This window comes from Haliotis cracherodii, unplaced genomic scaffold (genome assembly GCF_022045235.1).
Source record: "Haliotis cracherodii isolate W230 unplaced genomic scaffold, xgHalCrac1.p SCAF_12, whole genome shotgun sequence".
Taxonomy (NCBI): Eukaryota; Metazoa; Mollusca; class Gastropoda; order Lepetellida; family Haliotidae; genus Haliotis; species Haliotis cracherodii.
In genome coordinates this window covers 32677816-32701012 of record NW_027266267.1, presented here as the reverse complement: position 1 = coordinate 32701012, position 23197 = coordinate 32677816, and the positions used below count along the sequence as shown (strand labels likewise).

The 23197-nt window shown below is 39.7% G+C and overlaps 1 protein-coding gene across 8 annotated transcripts in view; it reads right to left on the bottom strand.

The window, feature by feature from the left end:
* LOC139458355 (roundabout homolog 2-like) overlaps positions 1-23197 on the bottom strand; it is a 471546-nt gene that overhangs the window by 9608 nt on the left and 438741 nt on the right. For all 8 annotated transcript variants that reach the window (XM_071239757.1, XM_071239758.1, XM_071239764.1 and 5 more), the window contains 21 exons: positions 22432-22743; positions 17995-18273; positions 17278-17416; positions 16743-16870; positions 16229-16353; positions 15927-16086; positions 14367-14564; positions 14024-14113; positions 13615-13796; positions 13035-13185; positions 12348-12475; positions 10842-11079; positions 10168-10283; positions 9283-9448; positions 4170-4328; positions 3811-3844; positions 3366-3439; positions 3039-3256; positions 2713-2911; positions 1633-2362; positions 993-1123 (listed from right to left, as the gene is read on the bottom strand). In XM_071239757.1, coding sequence (XP_071095858.1) covers positions 993-1123; positions 1633-2362; positions 2713-2911; positions 3039-3256; positions 3366-3439; positions 3811-3844; positions 4170-4328; positions 9283-9448; positions 10168-10283; positions 10842-11079; positions 12348-12475; positions 13035-13185; positions 13615-13796; positions 14024-14113; positions 14367-14564; positions 15927-16086; positions 16229-16353; positions 16743-16870; positions 17278-17416; positions 17995-18273; positions 22432-22743 — 3957 coding nt within the window. The remainder of the gene's footprint in view (positions 1-992; positions 1124-1632; positions 2363-2712; positions 2912-3038; positions 3257-3365; positions 3440-3810; positions 3845-4169; positions 4329-9282; positions 9449-10167; positions 10284-10841; positions 11080-12347; positions 12476-13034; positions 13186-13614; positions 13797-14023; positions 14114-14366; positions 14565-15926; positions 16087-16228; positions 16354-16742; positions 16871-17277; positions 17417-17994; positions 18274-22431; positions 22744-23197) is intronic.

Genomic DNA, 23197 nt, shown 5'->3' with positions numbered 1-23197 from the left:
TAGATTTCAGTTTCTTTGTAATTTTATGAGACTGGATATCATTAAATATGTAACACTTGGTTTGATGTTTAATGCCACACTCAGCAATATTCCAACTATATGATGGCAGTTTGTAAATATTCAAGACTGAACCAGACAATTTCATTACGGACATAAGCATCGATCTTTGCAATTGGGATATGATGACATGCATCAACCAAATCACCATTCCGTTAGTTGCCTCTTACGGCAAGCATGGGTTGCAGAGGACCAATTCTAACCTGGATCTTCACAGGTTTGAGTAATAGCAGTGGGAGGCTTGACACCGGAGTTGTTAAACATTGTGCAAAGTGCCATGAGTATGCACATGATAGTGTAGGGGAATTATGTGGGACCCTGGACGTGAAACAACCAACAAGTACAAAACTAGGTGTGCGGAGTTGACTACAGTGCCAAAGCAACCAGTTGTTAGTAGCTAGGATACAAGTCCAACAAGCATCACAGCTGAACAAAGTCACATCAATCTCACCAAAGTATGTTAGTGATGGGAAACTGCCATAGAATTGTTTGCCGTGGCAACATCATATAAATCACTTTGCAAGCATACATCAATGTAACAGAAATGCAAACAAAGACATATCTAAAAAGGAGAGAGTCTGTCTTGGCAAACAGTTCAAAGTTGACAAAGAAACAATCATGCAGGTAACAAAAGCAAGGTACAAATATATGACATGTAACAGGTAAACATGAGAAAACTTGGTAAATATTTGTCTTTTAGAAAAGAATCACATTTGGCATTATCTTTATCTTGAAAACCATCAGTTTAGGCATTTGTATAAGGATCCAAACTAGGCAAAGTTCTTTTGTTACCTACTGATCAAAATTAAACTTTAAAATGATTAAAAAATCTTGTACAATGTATTTCATATTTTCAACCTCCCAACCAAATGTTTCACTATGAAAAATCCATAAACCTACAATAAATACATCTGGCCTTAGAAGATAGAGCTCACCAGATACACTTCCGTCTCCCTCCCCATTCATGCTGGAGTCCGGTGTGGGGCAGTCGGTCAGTCTGTTCCCTTCCATGTCAGACTCGCCTGCATAATCCTGAAGGTCCTCTGATGTCGGGGAGTCAGCATTCCTGGGTGGAAAATACATCACAGGAATATAGGACCCACACTTAGAACTGTTTCTTTGTCATACATCACAGGAATATAGGACCCACACTTAGAACTGTTTCTCTGTCATACATAACAGACTTATTTCTTTCAAAAACTTTACGTTTTCATATAAACTTGATTGTTTACTGTATTGAACTTAATGCATCATCAAATTTATGCGAGTGCTGCCCCCGGGCCTGAAATCAGTCATGAAGTTAATGAAAGTAGCCCAACCTTTGAGCTTAAAGACCTAATCAGCAAGCCAAAACACCAAGACTGGAGACTTCGACTTCCATGACTTAGTATAGGGTCATAGCAGTTTGATAGAATAATGTCTTCGCAAACTTCAACTGCTTGAAATGTGATCTAACTTCTAGAAATCAAAGGCATGAAATTCCAAATAAAGCATATTTAAATGAAATAGGTCAGGTCACTGATGAAGATTGTACAGGTTGCAAGTGTTGTTCAGGATTGAAGAAAGATGACTTACCTGCCGTGACACACGGGAGAGTGCATGCACTCACCGGCGAGGCTGGGGAGGGATGACTGACATGCCCGGTCCATCAGAGGATTCTCACCGGAACTCAAGCTATGAGAACACATCCGAGATGGAGGAAGGGGACCCTGTTCTGGGTCGCTTAAATGTCTAAGATCATTCTCCATTTGTTTAATTTTATATCCATGCAATGATGTGGGTCCATACGCCTGCATGGGCATGTGTGTTCTCTCCGCGTCACTGTGGTAGGGGCGCTGCAGGTATATGTGACAGTCATTAGGTGCCCCGTGACATGGGGGGTACATGAACCCACGAGGGGACTGGCCCCTACCGTCATGTGTCGGGGACTGAGTCCTTTGTCTGTTGTTATTGAGCTGTTTGGGAGAATATGGCCGACAATCGTGCATCCTTGGTTGGGTTCCGAACTCTGTATCTGAGTATGGCACACACCTAATATTTGCAGGCATTCTGTCGTGAGGAACAGGGCATGAACATGCCGAAATCTTTGAAACGGGAGAAAGAGGACTACGATTATTCATTTGACGTTGACGTTCCATTCTGTTGAGTGTGTTCATGGGAGATTCTGGCGGGGTTCCAATGTCGCTTGGAGGGGGGTGTTCTGGGGGTGGTGGGAGCAGTTCAGCCCAATTCACCATGGCCTGTTTTCCTTGGCAACAAGGCTTGGCTCCTTTCTTTGTCCTCTTAACAGGCATTCCATATTCATCTACAATGCAAAAACGAGTAGTTTATTTACGTATATATCTATGAAAATGTTTTAGAATTTGCTCTAGTTTGTGTGTTTGTTGTTTAATGCCACTGTCTGCATTATCCTAGCTATATGATGAGGGCAGTCTGTACATAATCAAATCTGAGCCAGACAATCCAGAGCACAAAATTATTGGCAATAATCAACACCATTGTTGACACGCAATGAACCATTTACCGAGCCTGACCACCCAATCAGTGAGGTCACCTCTTACTACCAGCATCCATGTTTGGGGATCTATTCTAACCCAGACTACCTATGGGTATGCTCCTGTAGAAGATGATAAACCTGTGGAAGAATGATGGTACCTGTTGTAAGACTGCCACTGTCACTGCCAGGACTAGCCAAGCACTGGATCTCGTCATGGGTACACCCCGTGTTGGGTCTGCTGTTGTCCGTGTTGGAATCACTGGTCCTCAGTTCCGGCTTCTGGCAACTATCACCTGACCCGCTGGCGCTACTGTGCACGTAGGCGTGGTTGATTGGGCGGAACGCACTCTCCATTCCCTGCAACAAACATCCCATCAAGGTAAGCATGAGATATTCAGCCAACAGACACATGACTGTTTGTTCGGAACAATCCATTAAAACAAAGAAGGACTTCCTCCTTGACGAAGCTATCAAATCTACTCACACTGGTCTGAATGGGTCGTCCTGTTTGGTTGCTAGTGTTGATGAGTGTGGTTGTGGCATAGGGTGCCACTGAGACCGGTACGGAGTTGGGCTTCTGGTAGAATGTCTTCATCTGAGGCATCAGCCCGGCAGAGTTGTAGATGTTCTGGTCCTTCAGTTCCACATCTTTGTTGCCCGAGTCCAGGAGTGAAGCCAGGTCAGATTGAAGAACGCCATAACCTGTGAGAAGATGGTGACAGGGTTAGTCACTGATCCATGTGGTGAGGGAACCCGGGTTACTGCACTCGTATATGTCCTTGGACAACACATGTATCCCAGCTCTACTCACCTGATAGGTTACTGTGCATGTTTCCGTCTTTCTGAGCATACACCACGTCATCTCTTGACAAAACGTTGCCACCTCTGGAAATATCAAGGATATTAGTTCTTTTAAATGTATTCTTCTAGAAATATATCTATGTCATTAGCAAGTTAGAAAATATGTTATCACCATGATCCTTGCAATTAATCAACAAAACCCTTTCCACAACAATAGAAATCAGAGTCCACTGTAGATTCTGACTATATCACAAGCATGTGTTTATGAATCACTATCAAATAGTGATGACAGCGGTGATCTTCGCGAAGCTACAGTCTCTCTAGCTGGGGATCTCTATGGCAGTATTCAAACGAACTTGAACTTAATAAATATATCCTCTATGACCAATGGTGGAAGTGTGTCAAGTAAAATATTTAGACAATTCAAGGCAACCAGAATGTGATTGTGGACTTACCTAGCTGATTCGTCCGACTTGTGAACAGGTACAGCTGTAGGAAGTGAAAAATGTCAGATATGATTAAAAAAGGTTCTGATGTATGTGAAAATTGTTTTAAACAAAAATTGTCTTGAGGAAAAATAGTCTTATGGAAAGACTTTTTTTTAAAAATAAATTGTCTGATAGGAAATAGTTTCTCAAAGAAAATAGTTTTATGGAAAATAGAGTTTTATATTTGTGTGATCAATCCTCATTGATGCTTTCGGCTCTAAATTAAATTTAGAGCTTCTATAAATCCATTATACTTCCTCTAATTTCTAAAGACAGTAGGTTTATCTTCTCATTCAGTGGTAAATATAAAACTTGTCCAAACTTACCACTGTACATTCCATTCTGAGCCAACTTTTTCCTATTTTTCCGTTTGCGACACAGCCACACACTGAAGATGCAGAGAGCTAGCCACAACGTCCCTCCAATTGTGCTTATGAGCATGCCGATAAACCAAGGCTCCTTCATAATGTTTGGCTGCTCAGGTCCTGAAAACAAGAGACACATTCTCATTAACCCGTGCAATGAGCAAAATAATTTGATTACTAATCATGTTCCAATTTTCAGTTTACATATATATTGCAAACTCATCCATCTGAAGTTGACAAGTTTTGTTTTGATTAGGTCCTTAATGAATGTTCCCAGATTCAATGAAATGGAATAAGTCAATTCAAACTGCAGGACAGATAACATTATGTTGACAAATGCCTTTGGTTTAAAGGGGGGAATGCTATAAATCTCATACCTACTCATGAGTAAACAAAATGTTAATCATCACTGCCAATCAGTTCTGCTAATGAGAATTTTACGTCTTAATCTAAAAAAAGTGTGCCTTAATTCAAAATTCGTAATTAAACTATCTGACCAGAACTAATTAACACAGAGAAATGCAATCTGGAAGAAAGAAGTTCATTTGTAGCATTAATAGGAATTCGCTAAAAGGATTACATTTTATGCTAAATGGATTAGAAAAAATTCAGTTATGATTAAGAGTGTGGAATTTGGTTGGTGGGGTGCCATGAGTTATATCAAAGTCACAAGTCAAACACATAACTCATCAAAAGAGAAAATGAAGAAAGCTAATGGTATGAATTAAAAGAGTCGAGTCACAGGTTCGTTACTCGCCCGAGCGATCAACTCTTCATTGGTTATTATGAAATTAAGAACAGCGTTAGGAAAACTGAACAATTATTGTCAGTCAAATTGTATCATTACGCCTGGCGAAATAAACACAAAGATTGGACATGTGAAGCGCAGCACACTCTAGACCCCGACCTCAATTAATTATCCTGCCTGCTTCACCTTCCTAAGGACATTTCCAAAAGACAACATTGTACTTTTTAACGGATGAGATGGCTTTAGTTAATTAAACCACTTAATGAGTTTCGGTCCTCCCACTGATGAAAACAAAGCAGTCAATCCAGGAACAATGGGGGACGATTCGCCCAGTGCGCTATCGTAATCTCAGCTATTGTGGTGCTGTCAACCCCCCATGAAATATCCCCTTTGTCTCCGAACCTGATCACCAACGACGACAGGCTTCGCAGAGCGTCCTTATGAAAATGAGGATGTAGCAGAAAAAACTGTCCAATAACAACGAGAAAGCATGTCAGCTAACTGTCTTACCTCTTGAAAGGATGTTGAAGACGGAGAAGTAATTTACTTGCGAACCTAAGCAGACACTTCAACATCTAGTCTCCTTCCCCAACGGTGACAAAAGCTAAATTCTATGACTCATTTCTATCACCCCATCCATCCATGCCCCCCAACCTTCTTCTCCTCTTCCCAAGTTTTGACCCAAACCCCTTCCCATAGGAATTGGATGTGTGAATTAATCCCCCCATGTAAATTTTTCTTAGTGAAGAATGAGCCCAGACAAAGACAATTTCACGTGGAAATGCCACGACAATAACACACAATATCACCACTGGTGGCATCCCGATCATGAAATCCGAATTTGATGACATTCCTGTCCCATCCTCAATAACAATTGTTTGATGAATTGTCTGAGGGTTGAGACTGGAAGAATTCAATCTTAAACACATTACGAACTGGCCCGACACTCGTCTGTCATTTCGGCACGTGCAGTCTTTTGCAGGCACAGCAAGAAACTTAATTATCACAGATTAATGACACTAATTTGGTCATTCTAAAAATCGGCATTCTGATGAAGACATCAGCTTATTGCCCGAGATTCTAATTTTGGAAGGATGAATTGACTTTAAAATCCTTTTGTGACAGAATTGTATTTTGTTGCCTTTAACTCAAAACTAGAAATGAAAAAGATCTTTCAAGATCTCTCATTACACTGAACCATGATTTATTAAGTTTTGCAGTCTTTTTTGTAAGACGTATTGAGCTAGATTGCTGACTGATTGAAACGTGATCAAATTTGACACATTTTTAAACGAAAAATGACCCTTATTCAGGGTGTCGTTATAAAGAAATAGAAGAAATGGAGACAGTCTAATCTGATTTCTTCTGCACAAACAAAACCTGTTCATGGGCACATGTCAGATAATGACACTGGAAGTCTGACAAAGATTGTAAACAGAAATCATATCAAGTCGAAGGATGTATGGTTTCCACAATTCCTGGGGGCAATGTTTTGTTTACAAAACATCCCGTAAATCAAAGCATCCATTTTGCATACAACGTCAGAGCCGCAAGCATCTGGCAGGTCATACTGCTCAGAAAGCTTTTTGCTAGCAATTTCTTATCTTAACTGATGACACTGTCAAACCATGATATGAAACTGAAAAATGTCATTGAAATTTTCACCTTTTCATTAAAGAAACCATGGAAAGCAGGCAGGGAAACTTTCATTCCTCATCACTGAAATCTGGGATGGGCAAAACGTTATGATCACCCTGGACACCAGGGCCTTAACTTTGTGATCACACCACCACCTTCTTATCATAAAAAAGGCATTTCAAAGAACAGCAATGAGAATCCAATGTTTAAATCCCTCATTTCCAGGCTAAAAAGAGGGGAAGGTTCCAGTTAAGTGTCGGCTTTATGTTTCTAATACACCTCCAGACTAATTTATTGGAGATGCCAACAGCATGGAGTCTCGGTCTGCTCTATGATGACTCACAATTTGAGATTTTAATTCTGTTTTATCTCCATGGAATTGTCTTGAATCTAATCATAAACAATCTCACAATCATAATCCCATCCAGTAAGTCCAACACCGTTGACGGGGACATCGAGATGACTTCAAATGGGTCATGATAAAGCAGTATTTATGAGGGTAATGCTGTTATCTCAAGAATCTAATCTTGCCATCTTTTAGGTTAACACTGTAGATGATTTAAAAAAGTTACACCCCATGCTGTCACATCCGCTGGTACGGTTTGTGCAATGAGTGTAAATATGGGTTAAGTTCATCTGAGGTGAAGTAAGATGAAACAAACTGCTGTGAATTCCGTGGATGAGATTTATTCTGAATTTTAATCAAGGAGGATTTCAGATTTCAAACAAAGTCACATCACCCACGTCAAGGAAGAACATTGCTGAGTCACCTTTGGAGATTTTAATTCCATTTTATCTCCTTGCAATTGTCAATACCTTCATCGTAAACAAACACAAATCTGCAGCCGAAACCTTAAGACGAGAAGAGGAGAAGACGAGGAACAAGAGGCAAACTCAAAGAAGAACTGATTCTAATTCTGTGAAAATCTCATCCTCAAGTGTCTGTGACACAAGTTCTCGACAGATTTGGTCCTGTGCAGAAATCTCGCTGATTTAAAGATTTCACAAGGAGGCACAAATACCAGAGGCTTTTCTCCCTCCAAGACAAAAGAGTTACTGACAGGGGCGGTTAATTCCCCTTCTCTCGTGTGACTCACTGCAAGTTCCCTCTACTCGTAACTGTCACTTCAGGAACAAAATGTGCATCAATTGTCTGAGTCACGATTATGCATTTCGCGACACTCAGAAAATTTGAAAGTCATCATTGGAGTGGTCCAATCTCCATGAAAGGGGAAAACGTGGACTTGAGTTTGTCATCAGCCATGGCTAGCAATTGAAAATGACAAGATTGAATGACAGTGCCACAGACTTTCACCCAATTGTTTCTGCTTAATTTCATTCACGTTTTGATTAGATGGTAAACTATTTAACATTATTCGGCAATGAAACAGTTTCTGTATGTCTCCCCATACGTGAAGCTATTCAAGAGGGCTGGACTTCTGAAAGCAATTCTGAGTACTAGGTAACACAAATCATTAACAGTGATGCACATCCGGGATTATTGTGACAAGATTATCGAGCAATTACACCAAAATGGCAAGCTATGTCTATGTGAATTTCAAGAAAATGATCTTTTCAATGATGATCTACACTGACAAAACAATGCAGCATAAGCTAAATGATAGCTGTTAGTAAAACATGATCAGGTGTATGCCACTGTTAATTGTCCAGCTGATGCGAGAAAATTACAATCAAGATGGGTGTTATCCAAATTGAGTGGGTTTTTCCAAGTGGGCCTGTTACAAGGGGTCCAGACAGGATTGTTGCCGATGGCCCCAGCTTTTAATGCATTAGAGGGGTTAGCCTCATGTTATATTCATCCTGCGATAAATCACAACAAACGATATTATAACAGTAATTGGCAGAACCGTTGCTGACATTTGGGCTCATGGCATGCTTAAGAAGCAGCATTAGAGAGCTGGAGTTGAAAGGATATCTTCACTAATTAAGTCCCCTTCAATATTGTGCCATGGCCTTGTTTTCTAAAAAGCCCAAATTATGGATTGCATTTTAAATGTTTCACTCATTTAGCAATTAGAGGCTGGAAAGATGTCGTGCACACCAGACTGCTATGAACACAGATGGGGGATGTACATTGGAAAATTGGAGCCTGTCACTAGCACCTTGTGTCCTCATGTGCAGTCAGTTAAGTCAGTTGTCAATTGAAAAGGAGTATAACCTTAAAAGATGTTATGCTTGGCATAGTCCGTGAGAGTAAAATATTTGGTGTTTTTGTTTGTTTGTTGTTTAATGCCGCACTCAGCAATATTCCAGCTATATGACAGCAGTCTGTAAATAATTAAGTCTGGACCAGACAATCCAGTGAGCATTGACCTATGCAAGTGGGATATGATGACATGCATCAACCAAGTCAGTAAGTCTGACCATCCAATCCTGTTAGTCGCTTCATATGACAAGCATGAGTTGCTGAAGACCAATTCTAACCTGGATCTTCACCGGGGCCAGGGGCCGTCGGGTAGCCTAGTGGTTAAAGCGTTTGCTCGTTGAGCCGAAGACCCGGGTTCGATTCCCGACATGGGTACAATGTGTGAAGCCCATTTCTGGTGTCCCACGCCGTGATATTGCAGGAATATTGCTAAAAGTGGTGTAAAACCAAACACTCACTCACTTACTCACAGGGGCCATGAGAGTGAAAAACTAACAGTACATGCATTGGGAAGTGCTTACCAACAACAAATGTCTTGCTCCATACTCCCAGTCCCTTGCTGGTCTTGGCAGCTAGTCTTATCCTGTAGGTGAGATCGGCATCAATGTTCCTCACAAGTGCACTTGATGTTGTATCATTGGTGGAAAGGCTACAGTTGTGCTTCCGGTCATTGTCCATGCAGTAGATCTGGACATAAATATAGCATTTGTTTACCTCACAATTGACATGGTTTCATATTTTCATCTGTCCTATGTATGTGTACATTGTGCTACCCCTCAATCACAGAGCAGATCAGGAACTAATCACAGAAGGATAGAGCGTCTCTTGGTCTTCCAAATACCCAGGTACAACAACCATTTTGTGATGCAGATGCACCTAGAATTGGAATATCAGTTATTTAGAGTGCCTCCCTAGTCTAGTGGTTAGATCCCTGGCCACATCATGTCAAAAGATGTTAAAGGATGGTACTTGTTACTGTGCCTGGTGCTCAGTATTTAGGGGATAAAACAAGGACTGGTCGGCTTGGAGTCAGTATACTGTGTCTGAGTTCGGAAGCCATTAAACTGCAGCATGGTATCTCATTAGGCTAGCTCTATAAAACCAGCAAAAGTCTGGACTAGTACACATACACATACACACACACACACGTACACACACACACATGCACACACACGCCCGCACACACACACATGCAAGCACGCATGTGCAAGCACGCATGTGCAAGCACGCATGTGCACGCACGCACGCACGCACGCACGCACGCACACACACGGGCACACACGGAGTTGTCATTGCCGTTGCAGATGTGATGGAAGGATACAGAATATGTAAAAGGTCTATAAAAAATGTTAAAGGAAGGGGTCACAGTAAAACTGTTTGAATTACTGACAATGAAACCAACTTACATCATAGCCTTGGATATCTCCATTCCTCTTTGGCTTAGGAGGAGGAGACCATCGAATGTGGATGACAGTTTCCTGCTCCTTGTGAATGATTATGTTTTCAGGGGGAGCAGAGGGCACTGAAAATGAAAGTTTGGCAAGGTAAAGATTGTTTGACAGCACTGATGCTTTTATTCTGTAATTATTCACACTCTGTATTTAAATGCTGAATAAATGTATTTGAAGAGGCATTCCCTTTGTAGGAACACAAGGTACACATATACTAAACAAAAAAAGTTAGGGATCATGAATATTTTTTAGAATATTTTTATCAAAAAAAAAGAAAAAAATATCCCCAAAACTATTCACGATTCGACCCGTGAAGATCTGGTGTAGAATAGGTCTTCAGCAGCCCATGCTTGCCATAAAAGGTCACTTATGGAACCGGGTGGTCAGGCTCGCTGACTTGGTTATTGCATGTCATTGTTCTCAGTTGCATGGATACATGCCCATGATGTCAATCATTGGACTGTCTGGTCCAGACTCAATTATTTACAAACCGCTGTCATGTAGCTGGAATATTGCTGAGTGAGGCGTAAAACAACAAACTAATATTCATGATCCCTAAAGCTTTTGTTCAGTATATAAAGCCATAAGCTTGATGCGTTTATTGAAAGTTGAGAATACAAGAGTGTTACCTGATTCCTTTGTCGGCACTTTAACAGGGCTGCTGCACTGGGACTTGACTTCACCACCATAAGCTTTGATGCAGATTTCATACCAAGCATAGCTGTGCAGATTGTACAGCATATACGAGGTGCTGTATGGGTCAAGGACTTTCTTGGTTATAACTGTCCCGTACGTCATTCGACGAAGATCTGTGATCTTCTTATATTCAATGACGAAGCCACCAATTGCATCTCTTCCTTTCAGAACCTGAAAAGTCATAACTATGTTGAACAAACTTCTTCATATGGAGATATGTGTGAAAATGGCCTTTTGTCTCAATGACGTATTGCAGGATTTTTTCAACATACTGTTATGTGACTGTAGAGATTGCTGTTGATCTTTTTGTGGAAATTGTCAGTGAAATTAATACTCTTGTAAAATGTTGAATTGCTATAGTAGCCAGATTATGACAGTGGTATTAAGAGCTACCTCCCTTGGTTGTTGACAAACATTGCAAGTTGGATCATTCACGGTGTTACTCTGGACATTGGAGAGTGCACTGACATGTGCGACCTGCCACCTTATGGGTGCTGGGATACATTTGCGCTGTTATGTCATGAAGAAAAGTCCACATCCATAATTAGTAGCCCCGTGTGTGGACTGTACAGAACTTACTTAGCTTTCTCTCGTTTGTTCGTAATGTAATAAAACATTATTTCAGCATACATTTCTGCTTTCAATTAATCAGACATTATATCTAAGACATAAACAGTTATGCATCTGAAAATGGGACTTTGCAGAAAATGAGTCTGATGTCATGTATAGCTGTAATAAATATGAATTGAAGTTTTTCAACTGTATTATTGTCGTCCCAAATTTTATAATACAGTAAGAAATCATACTGTGATTTTCCAGCCATTAGGTCCCTTATCTCATGGTTGTCACATCTACTGTAGGGCCGGATATTTATTTATTTATCGCTGCTGCCACATGTTTGACCTATTGTGTTGCTTTTTGTTATTTAAAACCTAGAACTGTATGTGTCAATATAATTAGTTCATTATTCGTTGATCTTGTGTGGTCACTTACTGATTTCAAGTTGGAAAAGACCTTGTAACATTATAGGGTGAAATATGTTGCATGATATGTTCACAGTGAAATGTCTTGTAAACATGGCCACTTTATCTCCATGGGTAAGGTTTAAAAAATAAAAGAATTGGTTCTCAGGCAATGGCTTTTGAAAATATAGTGCAGGCAGGCAGATGGTGTTTATTTTTGTGTTTTCTTTGTTCACTAGTATGCAACCAGATCAACAGTTGTGTACAATCAACCTGGGAAAGGGCCTCCCTACATAAATGTATTGCTTGATGAGTAAAATACTGGAATACAGTATTTGACTACCGTTGGACTTGGAATATTTAAGGATGTTTTTTGTTTTCTTAAAATGGAAATAAAAACGAAACTGCAGTGAACTTTATAATGTGGGCAGTTCCTGAGAACAAAGACTGTTCATATTTTCTGGTTGAAATACTGACCCTCCATGTGACTTTGATGACAGTAGCGTTGATTGCCTCCCCTTTCATGATCTCCACAACCATGCCCTCCAGCTTCTCCCTGATTACAGACTTGGGTAAGTTGATCTTCTTGTTTGGTTTTCTGCGCTCTGAAACAGTATTTCAGTGGTTATACTATGGTTTCATACTTCATAAAATGCCAGATGCCACTCCATTCTTTCAAGGAAGATAAGGAAGCATTCATTACATATATCTCCCATCTTGAGTATATTCTGCAATGTTTTGTAAGGGTACAACTGCTGCTAGGTTAACCGTGTTTGTGTTTACATCCAAAGTGTGCAGTGAGGCTGTCTTATTGTTGATAGTCATTTGGAGACATTAATGCAAAGTTTATTAATGCAAACAAAGACCACTTACATTTTTCGCATTTAATTCATGCTCGCATTAATTTCAAGATTTACGGTATTCTGCAATATTTTGTAAGGGTATTACTTTCACAGATCACTATTCAGGTGAAGTTAAGCAATGTTAGTAGTGTAGAGTAGGTGGATTTTTCCGGGCTTCATTCCTGCCAATGACTGAGAATGAAAATCGAGTGCATGCTTATTGACAGGTAATTTTAATGCCATGACCATTCGCTTGGTAAGTGGATTTTGACATACGAGTAGTGTATTGGAAGTAGTAGTATGATAAAGAAAGAAACATTACCTCTTGTGACAACAGGATCCGATATTTCACTGGGTTGACTGATTCCATGGGAGTTTTCAGCTCGCACAAGAAACACGTAATGTGTCTCTGGTTCAAGGCCATGGACTGTGAAACTTTCATGAGTGATAGAGTTGGAGGCCACTACCCATCCCTGAAACCAGTTGTTTACATGTATCAGAACTCAATCATACAAAGTTGGTGAACAAAAAAACATGATTCACACATATATTCCCGGTAACCCCCAACCCCCCTCCCCATTCTCCCCCTCAATAAACATCAATCAGCAACCAATGCATGTTGCAAGAGGCAACTCTTGTCAGGCTCTGTGACTTGGTTGAGGGCACCCCACCACATCCCAGTTATTGTGGGGAACGCTGCTCATGATGTCAATCAATGGATTACATACATACCACTCTCATACAACTGGAATATTGCTGAGTGTGGTATTAACCAGCCAACAAACAACGAACCTATCTGTGTTTATAATATACCTCTGTGATGATGATGTACATAAACAATAATCAAAGCAAGGTCCTGAAGCCATTATTTAGTTTTCATAGGGGAAAGCATGTCTGTTTACCTTTTCGGTCTCATGACTGAAGTATTCCACGATGAAAGCATACGTCGGGGAATCTCCTTTCTTCTTGGTGTTGGGCTGCCATGTCAGGTGGACAGTTGTGTCTGTAATGTCCGTCGCCACTGGCTTTAGAGGTCGCCCTGGAAAGGTCTGAGATTTCTGTGTCCGTCTGTAAGGGCCTCGGCCTGCAATGTAGCGTGTATACACCAATGTATTGTTGTCAAAATAGCCATGACAGCACCCACAACTTCTCCTTCCTTTTGACTCAATGTGACAAAATGTCCATTTACGTTTGTCATTCCGGAAAACTTAAACTTTTCCCTTGTAACCTTGACAGGTATTGATAAAATGGTCCACAGCATATATCTTTACTCATAACAAGGTAATAGTACATTAGTTATTGCCTACATACCAGTAATCTTAAGGTAAGCGCTCCAGGCAGTCTCTCCTGTTTCACTCACAGCTTTACACGTATAGGTGTCAGAATCGCTTGCCCGTACATCTGAAAGGTTCAGTGTGGTAATTAACAACCAATACAACAAACGTATAAAAAAATTATTTGAACAGCATTGAGGAAGTAAACTTTGTGAGTTGTCGTTCTATACAGTGACAGCACTTTGATAACGCTTTGACAAACTTTCACATTCAAGATTTTACTCTGTGATATTGGCTTGATTCCTCTTCTTTGTATGAAAAACATAACATAATTTCTTACAAACTATTTTATTACAGTAGGAAACTTTTGGATGCTTTACCTGATATTTGCAGAGTTCCAGAGTCCAGAATCACCAAACGAGCATTGGTGCCAAGGATTGGTCGATCTTTCCTATACCACCTAATGGTTGGCTGTGGGTTCCCTGTAGCCTGACATGGTAGCATTGCCATTTCATCTGGCGGAAGTGTCTGATTCTGGGGACCTAGCTTGATGATTGGTGGAGGTCGCGAGTCTTGTTCTGGAATTATGGGAAGGCCTGCATCAACTGGAAGTGAGGTTGGGGAGAGGGTGGAGGTCCAACACACAGGGAGAAAGTGACATTTCTACTTGGGACTTGAGACTATGTGGCTACTAAATAACATGAATGTGGCTACTAAATAACATGAATGTGGCTACTAAATAACATGAATGTGGTTACTAAATAACAAGAATGTGGCTACGTAAACAGCTAGCAACAATCTCTTCACATTTAAATGTTTGAAAGACGGCAGATTTGTAAACCAAATTCTTATGAAAGTCTGGCCTAGGTACACTTCCATGTTAACACGATGTGACAATTCTGTCTGAAAGACATATCTGTGACAGCCTCTTACGCTGACAAGTAAGTATTGTTTTCAGTTACTGACTCATTTCTCGATAACCATGAAGAGTGTGCAAGATATAAGAACGCAAAAGAAAGAGATACACAAAGAAGATATAACCTTCTCTTACTCTAGTAAACCGACCCACAAAATAGAGAGAGCCCTTGTATGTCTGTAGCTCACGGGCATTATATAGGTGTCTTTGTATCATTGTAGTTGCTCTTGATGAAATTTCATGGTGATCCAGTAATTAATGGTACAAATACCAGCATGTCAGTGGGGGAGTCAATCATCAATGGGTTTACATGTTCTTGTTGATGGTTTCTGGGTCAGTGAGTGAGTGACTATGGTTTACGCCACTTTTTGCAATATTGCAGCAAAATCACGGTGGGGGACACCAGGAATGGGCTTCACACATTGTACCCATGTAGGGAATCGAAACCAGGTCTTCAGCGTGACGAGTGAACACTTTAACCACTAGGCTAGGCTGAGAGAAGGTTTCTTGTACTTCATGTTGTTCATAAGAGCCAACTGAAGTAGGGATCTTTCACCTTAATAGATCTGGGGATTCCTGATAAACAGTCGACACAACAATAAACATAAACACACATGAACCTTAGGTTCTGGTGAGCTAAAATCAACAACTAAACATAATAATGCATGATTCAGCAATATAGACAATAACTTGCAAAGAAATGAGAAGCAAAAACACACAATACGAATATCAAGAGACTGCAGATTATAGAAGTTTATCCGTCAAATACCCCAAATGAATGAAACAGTGAGAAATACATCAAGAGTCTATATTCCTCATAACCTCTTACAAACTGTGGTGGTGTGGAAATTGGCGAGTGAATGTTTATAAATGAGTGCACAGAGTGTATTTGGTTGTAACTTGCCATTAAGATTTGTTCTCTCTGAAACACAAACAATTTCGCATGAAACTTCTGGAATGTGGATTCCATCATGAAGATGTTCAAAATGCCTAGCTCCATCGATCAGCTGAAGAAAGTACTTACGTCGAACATCAATCCGTGCGGTAGCTTTGGCACTACCGATGACATTCAAAGCTTGACACACATATTCTCCTTCATCTTCAAACTGAACACGCTCAATTCTGAATGTTCCATCTTCTGCCACAGAAAACCTGCCGTTCTTTTGGTTAGGGAACATCAGTGGCTAAAAAACATATGGAATGACATTATGGTATATTTTGTATATTAAACAGGTTTGTGTTGCAGTTATTATTATATAGTGACACTGAATTTATCAGATTGGTTAATCATGATAAGCAAGGCTAGGTTTGAATGTAAACAATCACCTGTTCCGCTCCTTTGCTCCAGAAGACTGTAGGGGACGGGTTTCCAGTGACTACACATTGCAGTGTTATTGTACGTCCCTGTCCTACCACTTGGTCCAGAGGTTTGATCAAGAAGGAGGGGTGAGCTGCAAATAAAACATATTGTCAGTTCCATAACTGAAGAAAAGTTGATTTGATTTGTGAATAGTTTGGTTCTTCTTGAGGTAGTGCGGTCCCTGGCCTCATCATACCCAAAGATGTTAAAAGGTGGTTCTTGTTGTTTCCCTGCCTGGCGCTAGACATTATGGATTAAACTGGTGAGTTCAGAGTAAAAATAATGCGTCTGAGTGGGGTATCCATGATAAACTGTGGCATGGTATCTCAGTGGGCTAGCATCATAAAGTCGGCATTACTCTGGACAAGTACAAGCACTCACAAACATGTGCATGCTCGCCGCTACATAAGTGCAATAATGTCCAGTGTGATGTTAAACCCCATTTCATCACATCACCTCTTGATGTAGATAATAACTCACTCTGAATGGAAAGTCTGCCTGCCGCTTCTACTGTTCCAGCCAGGTTCTCAGCCACACAGATGTACTGGCCGTCATCTTCTGCTTGAACCTTCTCTATACGCAGGGTGCCATCATTAAGTTGCCGTGCTCTGAAATACAGCCATTTCTTCCCTTACAGAGTACTGTTTCTCTTCATTTGATATTGCAGGCAGACTTTTATGCAGGTTGACAGGAGGAGATTTATTCAAACATATGATCCACAGTTGAAACAACTTTTTCTGAATATTGCAAGATTCATGAATGTAATGGAAATGTAATATATTTTACTGGTGCTTCACTTCCTATGGTCTACATATCAGTTATCTCCCTTAGACAAGCTCAAGCAACAAGTTTGTCTGAACAAATTTGCTTCCTCACATGACAAATCAATACAAGACAAAGATCTTGGGGCTGGCAAAACATGATATATGCTTTAACACAGTAAACGTGAATTACAGTTATATAAAAATATCTTTGGAGAATTAAACTGCCATTTTAAACTCCAGTTTGTCTTTACCTTCCATAGGGTATGCGTCCATCTTGCTTTTTCCATGTGACTGTTGGTTCAGGATCACCAATGGCCTGGCACTTGAGTTCAACAGTGTCTCCTTCATTGGCTTGGATATCATCTGGTAGTTGACGAATCTTAGGTTTTTCTGAAAAGAAACAATTATAATGACTGCCTTACCATACACGTTAACAGCACAAACACAAACTGCTATTTCATACATGGTTTGTCTTCCCGTAAAGGCATCTTGTACAATAAATTCTATTCTGTTTGCAAAAGATACACACTTTCAAATATTTGTAAAGGTTAATTCAGAAACTGGAGTGTAAATCATGCTGCAAAATGATTGTCTACCATTTTCTGAATCATGTTTAGCTGAACAGTGATGGTCGTGGAGAGTAGTTGGATGGGTGACCACGTAAGGTAGCTTGACTCCTGACACTTTTTACTCTGAAGCACACGTTACATGTGGTGTCCCCTTAGACAAGTGACTTTGTTTGAAATGTGCCTCTGTTCACCCAAAAGGGCAAAGGTACCCAGGAGGATGAGATGGTAATGTGACTGTGAACTGTCTAGTGCCTCACAGGTAGGATGGGTTGTATACTTCCCAGGGAGACCAGAATGAACATCAACTGCACACTGATCCCTTGACCAGGGTTATAACATAGCACTTAGCATGCTTTAGGGTATGGAGTTAGCACATACTAAATATGCACATTAACTTACCTAAAACAGTGAGTCTTGCACGGGGACTAAGTTTCTCACCACCCTTGTTCAAGGCAAGGCATGTGTATTCTCCACCATCTGTAACTTGGACATTCTCAATCACCAGGTCACCGTTGTTGTTCATAGAAATCCGTCCATCTATTGTCAAAGGGTCTTCATTTCTCTGCCACAGAACTTTAGGTTCAGGCTCCCCCTTCGGTGGTTTGCAGTGGAATGTTGCGGTCTCTCCTGTAGCCACAGTTGCAGAAGATGGCACCTCTCGAAACTCATCTCGTAAAACTGAAGTGATAGGATGCAACATACTGCCATCAAGATCAAGTAACATACATTTGACACTGTGATACACAGATGCTTGAGGTAGGTACTATTTGCGATTTGTAACTGTTAGCATGCTAAAACAATCAAACACTGATTCAGATGATGGGGATAATTGTGAGTGAAATTCCGACATAAGAGATTGAGTTTGTATCGTTGTATGCCCCTTTCAGCATTATTACGGAATACTTAAATTGCAAGAGATTCAGTGGCATTTGATGGGCTAACCAAGCAATTGTTGGTCACGCCCACTAACAACTGACTGTTCCGTGATTGGCTCACAACAGAAAGGGCGGGGCTTGTGGTGCAATATTGTTGCTGAACGATGTTACTGATTTCGTATTGTTGTCTTCAGTGTTAATGATAAAACAGCTGTCTTTGAAGTTATTATTATTGATGTGTTTATTTATAAGAATTGATTTCAATGTTTATTGGATTTATGGAGTTCTGGTCTGAAAAAGATTTATATAGTCACATCACATTTTGTGTTTTTTTTGGGTTTAACCTTTGACCCATTATCTACCCTTTCCACCCAACTATAGGACAATTCTGTTTTCATAGAAATTTGTGTAGCTTTTACCTGAGAATAAACCATGCCTGCATACAAACATAATCATTAAAGTATGAATACAGTGTGCCTAATGCCGTTAGTATTACTTGAAATATGACCTTCAAAAGTTATTGTATAATTCATATTAGCCATGAGTAAATATATTCACAATCGCTAATTAAAAATTACTTTGAACTTAACCTGGTCTTTGTTAAGAGTCAAAGAGACACTTTGGGTGTATGCAAAACTCTGTATATACATTGTGTATTGGTGTGTCCAAATCTACAGACACCGGTGTGCAGTGTTCTTTCCTGCTCTCATTAGTGACCTGCTTAAACAGTCAAAATGTCATCAGCTTGAGACTCCTCTCTTAAAAGACTGTGTGTACATAGTTAAGTTAATGTACTTGATTAATTCTCAGACTGTCTCATTTTCCCCAGTTGAATCTCCTTTCAGTGTATTTCAATCTATTTCATTCTATTTGTCCCTGTAAAAGTGAAATGTACAACTCAATATGTGGTAAGAATCAAAATAGTCATCTTTAGTGAAATGTGTGGTCCTCCGCAAATGTTGAGAAATATATTTTGTCAGAAAGTGGCACATGAGAAATCTTTTGAGAGAAAGGTCCACCATGCTGTCTGTCAGATATATTTTATTTTCATAGAAATGCACAAATTAATTGAATTAATATATACTGTGTTGTGAGAAACAATGAACTTTTCATGTTTTTAGTTGAAATGTGACTATGAACAACTCCCAAAGGCTTTCAATGGTGTCAAAAGAGATTGATCCTAATTCCGAGGAAACACAAACATAAATGATGCTTGAGAATTCAGAATTAAATACACTGCCATGAGAATCATTCAGCCAGTCTGTATGTATCGTCTGATGGCACTATCAGGATGGAGTTCTGCTCACAAAATGTGAGAGATGAACAAATGTCTTGGAGACATAGTTCAAGGAATGTACACACCCACAGGACAAGGGTATCTTTCACTGGAGACTTTCCAATCCATTCCAGAAGCAGATACAGTGGAATATACTGATCAATGTCAGTCAGTCTTTATCCATTCCTCACAGAATGACTTCAGCTTTCTATATGTTATTAAAGTAAATCTTATTAGAGAAAATCATTTGGTGAGGGTGAGTTCCCCACTGCTTGCCACCCTTGCCACCCCTACACACCCAAAGAGAAGGCAAATACTGGGATACTGGGCTCCATCTACGGAACTTGATTTAACTTGCACCAGGTGCATGTTCACAGAAAAACCCAGTTGCACCAGACAAAACCAGGTTGCACCTCCCATGGATTTATCCAAGTTGAAACATAGGCTAGTCTGCTACCTGTGTCACATAAATATAACGATGTATTGCTGTTAAATGTAATAGGAACATGTGCAGATAATCTGGAAGTACCCACAGTTTGATGATGTCAAATTAAGCCCCCGAAAGCATGACAAATTACACATAATACAGAGAATTGTGATGTGGTCTTGGAAACAAAACTTGAGATGTTCCAAGACTGATGTTGTGTGGACAAGTAAGGCTTAGGCTGACACCAACATAATTCTTTTTTACATGCACTTGATTATGTGTGTTGACATAAGTATTAGGTTGCATATTTCAATAATACGTAGCATTTGTGCATATTTTATATAACTAAATGAACCCCTGCCATATACATCCTTTATATAACTAAATGAACCCCTGCCATATACATCCAACAGTATTGCAGTAACATTGTACTTGTCTTAAGTAAATCACTTGCCCAAAGAACCAAATTAACATCCAAGATCTGTTAGTTTAAACAGTTTGCATATCAGTCTTTCCTCAACATGCTCCAAATGCAAGTAATTTATTCAACTACAGGAAGGCAAAGATGTCATACAAAACAATCTGATATCAAGTTACCCCCAAACATGCCTGGTTCTGGAAAGTAAAGTAAATGGACAGCATATGTGTAGCCTGACTCCTCCCTGCCTTGTACAAGTCTAACAGTTCAACTATTTAGAACATTTCATGTCTACACTTATATCCAGGAAACAGACATTTTGAATAGCAATAAGCCCTGAATGTGTCCATGTGGTAAACTGGTGTGATAGTTGTGGTCATATGCCACTATATGGTCTGTGACTCAACAACCATGTCTAAGCTCAACACAGGCCTCCTCATCATGGATAACAGTTTCTATTGAACCCATTTCACATATATTTTGTACAAGTTACACCATAATGCTATTACTTGTCCATCATAACGTCAAATTGGTGGATTTCATTATCAGCTTGTCAAAGATAAATAAACAACAGCCTTTTTGTCTTGGAACTATCTGGGTTTCATTATGGAGGTACATTCTGTGAGTGTAACATTTGCAGGAGTTGACCTTGTTCCTTACAAGTCCTTACAATGCATTATCAAGTTTATTTTCCCCTGTTGCAAATCATTACATGGGCAGTGATCACCCCGGTGCCATTTCCACTGGCGCGGCTGTCTGCTGCCTCCACCATGATGCCGTCACAGCACACATTTGTTAGATGAGCAATGTGAACTCCAACTTTTCAGCCATATTTACCATGTGATAGGCAGGAAATGGCGACAGGTGTTTGTTATAACCAACACACACAATTACAATGTTCTTCTGGTTAGATATATGGCAGCAACAACAGTAATGTGTATGTATTCTGTTCAAGGGTTGTTTGGCAAACAGCTTCTTTAGATCTGGAGGGTGGAGTGAACTATATACAAGTGCATTAATGAAGAAAACACTTTTACTGATACAGAAATTTCATCTCTTGTTTTAACCTCCGGGATGCTGCAGCAACAACATGAAACACATCTTACTTATACCTTCTGTCTGTAAACCGGTACAATGTTATTAATGGTAATACAGTTAGCAGTGTTTATTACATTAGTCATTTTTAACCTGATGCATAATACTTTTTCTGCAATTTTTTGTATAGGCTGGCACATACAAGCAGTAGGATAACAGATTCACCTAAACGTTTCACATCTCCATTTAAAATTGTAACTGCAACACTTAAAACTACATCACCACTGTCAAACAATTTGTTTGAAAAAGGAGTGTGCAATGAATGCCTGTAGTGTATCTCATCTTAACATTAGCTTTTAGTTTGGCTGACACTTTGCAGAGCCAAGAATATTTAGATGTATTCACCATGTGTGTTCATCTGATTACACAACAAACTAAGACTAACAATAATATAGTGCAAGAGTACATATACTGATGGTGTTAAGAATGCATGCATAAATTACAATGCAAATATTGTTGAATAAGCTACACAAAATGTTAATTTATGATGCTGTTGTAAGAGTTATTAACTCTTGACTTTCAACAATCTAAAGTATTTTGTGGACCATCATATTATAAAATAGGCATCAAATTACCGACTGTGAAACTTATGAACATGCAAAGAGCATTTTGTCCCCTGAATGTATGCATGTGTATGAGAGGCGAATGATACCTAATTTGAAATTTTTGTACTGCTATCTTTCCTGCTGTGTCCAATGGAATCTGTTTCGACAGATGATTGGGTTGGCCTTCTCTATTTGCTTACCTGCTATTTCCAGTGTTGCATTTCTGCTGATAGCACTTCCATGAATATTTGTTGCATTGCAGTAGTACACTCCAACATCTGGCTTGTAATTCTTGTTGTGAATCACACGAAGGAAGAAGAGCTGTCCATTATTCAACAACATTCGATGGGAAGAGGGATTTTCAGGGGAGGTAACTACCCGTCTTCCATTTCTATACCATGTAATTTTGGGGGGTGGATTACCCTCAGCCTTGCAGTTAAGTGTTGCTGGTTCGTTCTTGGCAACATAGTCATCGTCGGGATGTTCCACTATCCTAGGGTTACTTGGGTCACCTGAAACAGCAGAGTTGAAAATAGTTAAACATTTCTAGAAATAATAAACCGATTACTACTAGAAATAGGTAACATGCAACATGAACACTTCCAAGTTAGGAGATAAACATGGGTTTTAATCAGATAGTCAGGTTTTATTGAGTATTTGATGATCATGTCAATCACTGGATTGTCTGGTTCAGATTTGATTATTTACTGACTGCCATCAAATAGCTGGTATATTGCTGAGTGTGGCGTCAATAAATAAACAAACAAACAACAAACGTTATTAAGACATTTCTGTGAATATAACAACAAGCTAATGAACCCTTATCTACATATAATACATTTTTTACCTACAGTGCTGAAAAGCACATTAACAGTTGAAATATTCATGTTACCTTTCCAGGAATTTCTCCATATAAATCAATTGCCACACAATTGTGTTTCTCTCCAAGGAAGTGTTAATGTAGCT